The 9678-nt window shown below is 32.7% G+C and overlaps 2 protein-coding genes across 2 annotated transcripts; both read left to right on the top strand.

The window, feature by feature from the left end:
• Positions 1–335: 335 nt before the first annotated feature.
• Positions 336–3191, top strand: LOC113847125 (pentatricopeptide repeat-containing protein At1g19720). Its single transcript, XM_027476012.1, has one exon. The coding sequence runs from the start codon at positions 379–381 to the stop codon at positions 3061–3063; it is 2685 nt and encodes an 894-aa protein (XP_027331813.1). The 5' UTR covers positions 336–378; the 3' UTR covers positions 3064–3191.
• A 1403-nt stretch (positions 3192–4594) lies between these two features.
• Positions 4595–7663, top strand: LOC113847916 (jacalin-related lectin 3). The gene is made up of 6 exons (XM_027477246.1): positions 4595–4792; positions 4934–5398; positions 5496–5723; positions 5823–6191; positions 6402–6623; positions 7370–7663. The coding sequence occupies exons 1-6, from the start codon at positions 4595–4597 to the stop codon at positions 7661–7663; spliced, it is 1776 nt and encodes a 591-aa protein (XP_027333047.1).
• The last annotated feature ends 2015 nt before the right edge of the window (positions 7664–9678 follow it).

The following is a 9678-nucleotide window of genomic DNA, read 5'->3' on the forward strand; positions in this document are numbered from 1 at the left end:
TATTATTTAATATTATGAATATTTTTAGAATAAAATTTTTATTTATAGAAAATATAATATACTTAATTATTTTTTTGACCTTAATAATTTTATCTTTTGATTCTTATAAAGAAGCTCGGAAGGATTAAGTGTTATTAGATTTTAATTTAACAAAAAGTCCTAACGTGAGATTAATAACGTGCAAGATATTATTGTCACTAGTCAAGTTGCAACGCTTTTAACCATTGTTATATCCAACCTCATGTACCGCTGGTGCACTCTATTCTTTTGTGAGCCTTACCCTACCTTATCAAATCTCAATCCTTATCTTCACATGGCCAAACCCAAAGTGGATAAGGCCACTTCAAAACCTTGGAAAAAAAAGAAAGAAAGAACACAATGGAGAAGAACCTTGTTATTCTACCCTGTAAATCAAGGCTTCCTCTAGTAGTCCCTTCTTACAATGCCACTCAAATTGAGTGGCATGGCTCAACAAGGGTCCATGCAAATTCCAGAAACATCTCTATGACCAAAAGGTTACACCCAAAATTGATGGATACCCACTTGAACCAGTTATGTGTTAATGGTCCCTTGAGTGAAGCTGTGGCAATTCTTGACACTTTGGCTCAACAAGGGTCCAAGGTGAGACCCATTACATACATGAACCTGCTACAAGCTTGCATTGACAGAGAGTTAATTTGGGTGGGTAGGGAATTGCATGCTAGGATTGAATTGGTGGGAAAGGTGAACCCTTTTGTGGAGACCAAGTTGGTCAGCATGTACGCAAAATGTGGACATTTGAAGGAGGCACGCAAAGTGTTTGATGAAATGCGTGAGAGGAATTTGTTCACGTGGTCTGCTATGATTGGTGCTTGCTCTAGAGAGCAGAAGTGGGAGGAAGTTGTGGACCTCTTTTATGATATGATGCAACATGGGGTTTTACCTGATGAGTTTTTGCTTCCAAAGATTGTGAAAGCCTGTGGAAAGTGCAGGGATTTTGAAACTGGGAGGGTGATCCATTCGTTTGTAATTCGAACTGGAATGAGCTCTTCTGCGCGTGTAATCAATTCAATTATGGCAGTGTATGCCAAGTGTGAGGAGATGAATTGTGTGAAGAAGGTCTTTAGCAGAATGGATGAGAGGAACTGTATTTCATGGAATGTAATAATAACTGGGTATTGCCAGAAGGGTGAGATTGAGCAGGCCCAGAAGTATTTTGATGCAATGCAGGAAGAAGGAATTGAACCTGAATTGGTAACTTGGAACATTATGGTTGCCAGTTATAATCAGTTAGGGCATTGTGATATTGCAATGGATTTAATGAGGAAGATGAAGAGTTTTGGCATTACCCCAGATGTATATACTTGGACTTCTATGATTTCTGGGTTTGCTCAAAAGGGAAGAATAAATGATGCCTTCAATCTGTTGAGGGAGATGTTTTTAGCAGGGGTTGAGCCCAATAGTGTTACAATTGCAAGTGCAGCCTCAGCATGTGCATGTATAAAATCACTAAGCATGGGATCAGAAATTCATTCTATTGCTGTTAAGACAGGTTTGGTCAACAATATTCTAGTTGGTAATTCATTGGTTGACGTGTATTCCAAGTGTGGCAATCTGAAAGCTGCTCAACGCATTTTCGATATGATGTTAGAAAGAGATGTATATTCTTGGAACTCAATTATTGGAGGGTATTGCCAAGCTGGTTTCTGTGGCAAAGCCTATGAATTATTTATGAAAATGCAGGAGTCTGATTCACCACCTAATGTTGTTACCTGGAATGTAATGATCACAGGATTTATGCATAATGGTGCTGAGGATCAGGCGTTGGATCTTTTTCAAAGGATTGAGAAAGATGGGAAAATTAAGCCAAATGTAGCATCATGGAATTCATTAATTTCTGGTTTCCTGCAAAATGGACAAAAGGACGTGGCCTTGCAGATATTTCGGTGGATGCAGTTTTTCAACATAGCTCCCAACTTAGTTACAGTGCTGACTATCCTTCCTGTCTGTGCAAACTTAGTGGCCGGAAAGAAAGTTAAAGAAATCCATTGTTGTGCAGTGCGTAGAAATTTATTGTCTGAGCTTTCTGTATCAAATATATTCATTGACAGTTATGCTAAGTCTGGAAATATAATGTATTCCAGAAAAATTTTTGATGGATTGTTCTCAAAAGATATCATCAGTTGGAACTCTTTGCTTTCAGGTTATGTTTTACATGGCTGTTCAGAGGCTGCACTTGATCTTTTTTATCAGATGAGGAAGGAAGGACTAAAACCAAATAGATTTACTTTTGCAAATATTATCTCAGCTTATGGTCATGCTGGAATGGTGGATGAGGGGAAGCATGCTTTTTCCAACATCAGCAAAGAATATCAGATTAACCCAGATCTGGAACATTATTCTGCCATGGTCTATTTGCTTGGTCGTTCAGGCAAGCTTGCTGAAGCACTGGAGTTTATTCAATACATGCCCATTGAGCCTAATTTCTCTGTATGGAATGCCTTGCTAACCGCGTGCAGAATTCATAGGAATTTTGGATTGGCAATCCTTGCAGGAGAACGTCTTCTTGAGTTGGAACCTCAAAACAACATGACTCAGCATTTACTTTCACAGGCATATTCTTTGTGTCGGAAGTCTTGGGAAGCTCCAAAAATGACAAAGCTCGAGAAAGAAAATGCTGTTAAGATACCTGTTGGGCAAAGCTGGATTGAAAGGAAAAACATGGTTCATACATTTGTTGTTGGTGATCAGTCAAAACCATATTTGGACAAGCTACATTCTTGGCTAAAACGGGTAGCTGTAAATGTCAAGGAACATATTTCTGACCATGGAGTTTGCATTGAGGAAGAGAAGGAAAATATTAGTAGTGTACATAGTGAAAAACTTGCATTATCTTTTGCTTTAATAGATTCTCATCAGGCTCCTCAAATTTTACGGATTGTAAAGAATTTGAGAATGTGTAGAGATTGCCATGACATAGCCAAATACATATCGTTGGCATATGGGTGTGAAATATATTTAAGTGATTCAAATTGCTTACACCATTTTAAAGGTGGTCACTGTTCTTGTAGGGATTATTGGTAGACCAAAACAATGTGAAAGAGAATCAATGAATTCAGAAATATGTAAATCTGTTATATTGTTTTAATTGTTCTTCTTGTAAATAAATCTTTTGATTACATCTACATGAATAAAATAAAGGGACAAGATCAATTGACACCAGTGTCATTTTGTATGCTTACACCAAACTTATCCCTCTATTCTAGTTTAATCTAGAGGATGAGATTTTACCAGCATTTTTCTTTTCCCTTTTCTTGCCTACACAGAGCATAGCTATTATTCAATGTTTTCCTTTATAGAAAACTCTCTGGTGGTCTCATTTTTCAAATTATCTTTTATAATTTTTGGTTTAGGATTAGTATATTCCAGCAATGATAATTTCTAAATTAAATATCGATTCAAATTACATTTGAGATAAACCATAATTAGCAAAGATGATTGGAAAAACTAAAAGTTTTCCGATGCAATAACGAAAACTGCACCTTGGCTTAAGGAGAAACTTTTCACATTATGAAACAAGGTTAAACTATACAGAATTTCATTCGTTTACCATGCAAGAATTTTGCAATACTTTCCATATGAAAGATTTGAATGTGAATCCTGTTGATAATTTCCAACGAGAAGATATAAATAAATTAGAACATCAATCATTGTAGTCATTTCATGGTCATCTATAAGCAGCAAATTGTCATGCAAATATGCTTTATAAATTAATCATTGGATACCTAGTCCAACAAAACTCAACTTTGGAAAATATAGGTAGAATAAAAACTGTCGCATGAGTAAGCATCCACAAAAGCGTATTAAATTCTTCCCTTAATTAGTTTATAGGAAGCACCTTATGAGTAAGCTTGGTGTAAAATTCTAAGACAAAGACCATAACTTAAAAAAGGTTAAACCACAAAGTAAGGTGCAGAATATGCAATGATCATTATAAACCAATTATTCACAAAGAAAACTCTACGACTAATGGCACCAGACCATCAGTGCCTGCGGAAGCAACTGAGTCTAAGTGCTTCTGACTAAATTCCCAAAGATAAATTTAGCAGAAAATGATATATTCCTTTCTTTTCTCTAATAATTTTATTCTAAAAATGGGAAATAATAATATGATTATGGGAAGAAAATGATTGTTCCTAGACCATAAAAAGTGCATGAAACTTTCTCTGAATGAAAACAAGGGACTGATTTCAATAGGGAATCTGATTCCCTGCCTTTCAATCCTTTCCCTCCATGGTGGAACCCGAATTAGCTTTGTCTACATAGTTCCTCGTATATATTATTTTCTATACAGGGTTCCCTGCCACAAACCCACCCTCGGCAGCATAAATACCTCTAATGCCTTACCTTTGTTGCACCCACATTAACACTTTCACTAGAATTCTTCTCAGTTCAAAGTCTCTCATTCTTATCCCCCAAGTAGAAGAAAATGGTAGTACACTGCATACAAACTGCTCATGTTATATAGCACTTTATGTTCAACAACTTTATATGATTTTACCATCTTTTTTAACACCTTGGCATGATGCTTAAGCCGCAGAGTCTTGAGGATCCTATGAAGAAACCCGCGTTGGTTGGACCATGGGGAGGCAATGGAGGGTCTAGTTGGGATGATGGGATATATTCAGGAGTAAGGCAATTGGTGATAGTTCATGCTGCAGGAATTGACTCCATCCAGATTGAATATGATAAGAAAGGAAACTCTATCTGGTCAGAGAAGCATGGTGGAAAAGGAGGCAATAAAACTGACAAGGTAAAGGTTCAATGCCCTTAGAGATCTTGTGTCATTAATTTGCAATATTGACCCTCAAGCACATCTTAAGGTTCATGAAGTTGGTATAAATTAAACTTTGTGCATATAATAACTAACTAACTACTTATGAGACTGTTTCAGGTGAAGCTTGATTATCCAGATGAGTTCCTAACTTCAATTCATGGATACTATGGAAGCTTAAATCAATGGGGGCCAAACTTGGTTCGGTCACTGAGTTTTGTGACTAACAAGAAAACTTATGGTCCATTTGGTGTTGAACAAGGGACACATTTTTCGGTCCCAATGACTGAGGGCAAGATTGTTGGGTTCCATGGCAGGTGTGGTTGGTACATAGATGCCATTGGAGTCTATCTAAAGTCCTTGAAACAACCAAATCCATCCAAAACTGTGGCTCATTCCCAGAGCCACATTACTAACACTACTGAGAATTTTGGTTATTCTGTAATACAAGGAAGTGTGAACCAAAACTATGATATTGTTCTGGCTGTTAGACAAAAGGATGATTTCAGTAAGCCTTTAGCAAACAATGTCTCTGGGAAGATTTCTGTTGTCAAAGAATCCACCAACATTGAACACAAAGAAAAGGTAAGAATGAATTGATGATCTCTTTCTCATTGAAATATTCCTTAATTTTCTTCTCTAACTCTAAATATCTGGTTTTGCACCAAATGAATCCTTTCAGATAGCTCCGGTGGAAAAGGCACCCGCAAAGGTTGGAGGTGCAGTCACATATGGGCCTTGGGGTGGCGTTGGTGGATATGCATTTGATGATAGAACCTATACAGGAATCAGGCAAATTAACTTGTCACGCAATGTTGGAATTGTATGGATTAGAGTTTTGTATGATTATGATGGGGAGGCCATATGGGGATCCAAACAAGGTGGAACAGGAGGATTTAAAAATGATAAGGTGAACAATGAGCACGCAAGCAAATTTAGCTTACTCTATTTAATACACTAAGACAATCAGATTATGACAATTTTAGTAATCATTATGTATCATTTGCAGATAGTCTTTGATTTCCCATATGAAGTCCTGACACATATATCTGGCTACTATGGACCTTTGATGTATATGGGACCTGCTGTTATAAGGTCACTAACTTTCCACACCACTAAAAGGAAGTATGGACCATATGGAGATGAACAAGGAACATATTTTACCACAAAAGTAAAAGAAGGTAAAATTGTCGGCATTCATGGGAGAAAAGGTTTGTTCCTAGATGCTTTTGGAGTACATGTGGTAGAAGGAAAAGTAATAGTGCCTGTGGCAACACCTCCCAAGGAAATCATCCCTAGAGAAACAAGTATTGGTGACATAGGAAGTGCTCAATTCCCTACAAAACTAGTACTTGCTAAGCCATCAGCAGCTGAAGAGGTATTCATTTTTCATAATAAACTCTTAGAAGATGTTGAAGTTTCAAAGTAGAACTTTTAAAATATTAAAGCAATCCTCATCTTATTATGGACTAGTTTTTGAGTTGATTTAAGCACAAAGTCCAAATTTTAAGAGAAGGCATTGAATAAATTTAAGAATTTGTTTATCTCTTCGCATGGTTATCCTATTCACTTTGCTAACTTTTGCTAGGTTTCTTGTGGTGTGATCAAAGAACCAGCTCCATGTGGACCAGGGCCATGGGGTGGTGATGGAGGTAGACCCTGGGATGATGGAGTCTTTTCTGGGATTAAACAGATTTATTTGACAAAAGTAGCAGAAGGCATATGCTCTATTCAAATTGAGTATGATCGAAACAGGCAACCTGTGTGGTCTGTAAAACATGGTAGCAATGGAGGAGACACCATGCATAGGGTACTACTATTCTCAGTAACCCACTTTCGTTAAGCACATTTCGCTGTGTTCCTCACTTCCTTAAACCATTCTTTTCCAAACTGAACCAATTTTCAAATTGCTCAAAAGTCAGAAAATAATAATAAGAAGATGAAGTAGAAGAAGGATATATTTATAATCAAGTAATATGATAATATATTTAGCGAAACATATAACATTCATAAGTTTGCAAATATATTTTACACATAAATTTACTTAAATATATTTTAATGTTTTATAATATTAATTGCTTTTAGTTGTAGTTAAAATAATTTTTTTATTACCTTTGATAAAAGAAACCAATATATACTATAATATACATATTATAAACAAAGATTACATGTGCTATAGTTTTTAAAATTTGTCACCTCAGTCAGAAGACTTACATTCAAATTTGCTTCTAGCCAAAACAGAAATTTTTGTGAGAGATGACATTGAACCGGTTTCTTCTTCTTGGTATATTCCTAATTTTTTGTGCATTTGAAAACTAATTAAAATTAAGTTAAATTATATTTTAACGTGGAAGTTATAATCTATAGTATTAAAATAAATCTACATTTGAACAGATTTAAAACTTGCAAACAAATACTTACACGGACTAATTTGATCCAGTTTTAAAAATCAAGCTAAACACTTACCTTCTGAGAGGAGATCAGTGTCAATTGATTGCAACCAATACAAAATTTACTGACCATTCATAAACTTAATCAAACTTATTGTGATTCTAGATACAATTGGAGTATCCACATGAAGTTGTGACTCGTATATCTGGCTATTATGGGTCAATCACTAAGGATGAGGGGCACATTATCATAAAGTCATTGACTTTCAATACCAGTCGAGGCCAGTATGGTCCATTTGGTGAGGAAGTTGGGAAATTCTTCACCTCAACCACTACAGAGGGCAAGGTGGTTGGTTTCCATGGGAGGAGTAGCATGTATTTGGATGCCATTGGGGTCCATATGCAACATTGGCTAGGAAGTCACAAAACTTCAAGGTCCTCACTCTTCAAGCTGTTTTGATTTGTGTTTCAGATGATTTCTTGCATACACTTAATAATGATTTTGGTGGGGCGTTTTATGATAATTGCAATAGAAACTTGAATAATGGAATGTAAGTGTTAATTTCTTACACCTCGAGGTTTGGCTTAATTTAAGATATTTTCCGTTGTTATAGTTGCGCCAATCTCTTCTCCTATATGAAAATCGATTTTTTTTCTTCTTCCAAGTTATAAGTAATAATTAGCTTTTAACAAGTCATAACAATGCTCATTTAAAGCGTCGATTAATAATATGTATAATATTATTCAAAAAATTAATTTTAAAATAACAACAGCAACGATTTTACAGTAAATTAAATAAAATCTTAAATTTATTTTTGAAACATTCATTTAAATGAAAATATAAAAAATAATTAAAAAATTATACAAAATTTACTTAAATGATTTTTACAAAATCACATCTTTCACGTAAAGAGGGGCTAAGTGTGAAAGATGAAGGAGTAAGAGAGAGTTGGGTAAATGGAAGAAACAAGTGAAAGTAAGAGAAAAAATAAAAGTTGGACTGGCTAAAAGAGAGAAATTGGAGAGTAGAAAATTGGATTAGAGAGAAAGAGAGAAATTGAAGAAAAGGAGTAAAAAGAGTAAGGGGAGGGAGAGAGAGTTGTAGAAGAAAGATTTTTCTTTTGTAATACATAAATATTTTATTTAAAATAAAATAAAATAAATTTAATTTAATAATCAAAATTTAATTTTTAATGTGTGAGAGATAAAATTATTTTTTGAATAATTAAAAAATATTTTAACTTAATTTTATAATCACAAATAATATATTTAAAAATAATAAAAATACAATAAATTTAAAATATAATTATTTTTAAATAATATTTTTATCATACATTGTCAAATTTTTGAAAATAAATATCAATAATTAATATATATTAATAGTCAAATTTAGGAGATAAATTTATTATAAATAAAAAAACATTTACCTAAATGTAACAAAAAAATATATACACGAGCTTATTTTATTTTTAAAAAACTTTTAAAAATTACAAAATAAAATATTATAAATTAGTAATATATGGTACTTATCTCAAAATAAAAATAACATAAAAAATAAGTACGGATAAATCAAGTTAAAAATTTAAAACTTTTATAAGATTATAAATTTGAAACACTATAATATATTATAAAGATTTAAAATATAAAAATTGAAATTATTTTATGATTGTAAAATTAATAAAATATAATACTAATAAAGATGAGGTAAATTATCATTTGTATTTAGATAAAAATGTAATTTATATATAATATTGTGTTAAAATATAAGGTTTTAAAAATTTAATTCTAAAAAATTATAATTGACTTTGAAGAAGGAAAAATAGTTATAAGTTTTTTATTAAATGTAATTATATTTTTTAAAACATGGATCCACGCTTAAAAAAAACTACTTTTAACATTTTAACATTATTTGATTTTATCAATAAATAAAATTTATTCTCTAAACTTATTTATTTTTAAAATATTGTTCTTAAGTATAAATTTTTTAATATTATTAATTTTTAAATATTATCAAACCCTTTCATGAATGTGAGTAGGATAGAAAAACATTTTATAAAAAAAAGTAGGAAAAAAATAAAATATAAGATAAATGAATAGGAGAAAATTATAAAGTTATACTTTTAAGAATACGTATATCAATAGGAGATAATAATTATATTATTTTATTTTTTTATATCATATCTTTTTCCCAAAAATTATTTTATCAATTTTTAATACTATTTATTTTTTAAATTACTAAAATATTTATTATTTTGGAAATAAAAACCCAAAGTTGTTGACCGCACGCACTGCTATTTTTCTTTCCTGCATGTCAGATAATAATTACTCACCTTCGGAATGCCTTTGAGGGCATTGTCATATTGTTCACACCATTAATCTTACGAGTTTTTATTATAATACAATGATATTGTAAAATTTTTTACGGTAAGAAAAAATTATCGATTGTCACATAATTAAAATTATTGACTATTGTAA

The sequence above is a fragment of the Abrus precatorius genome, unplaced genomic scaffold (genome assembly GCF_003935025.1).
Source record: "Abrus precatorius isolate BTA unplaced genomic scaffold, Abrus_2018 Scaffold8, whole genome shotgun sequence".
Classification (NCBI taxonomy): domain Eukaryota; kingdom Viridiplantae; phylum Streptophyta; class Magnoliopsida; order Fabales; family Fabaceae; genus Abrus; species Abrus precatorius.

Coding starts and splice junctions, on each gene's coding strand:
- LOC113847125 (XM_027476012.1), top strand. CDS start 379: ATGGAGAAGAACCTTGTTATTCTACCCTGTAAATCAAGGCTTCCTCTA.
- LOC113847916 (XM_027477246.1), top strand. CDS start 4,595: ATGAAGAAACCCGCGTTGGTTGGACCATGGGGAGGCAATGGAGGGTCT. Junction 4,793..4,933: donor GAGGCAATAAAACTGACAAG/GTAAAGGTTCAA, acceptor AGACTGTTTCAG/GTGAAGCTTGATTATCCAGA. Junction 5,724..5,822: donor GAGGATTTAAAAATGATAAG/GTGAACAATGAG, acceptor TATCATTTGCAG/ATAGTCTTTGATTTCCCATA.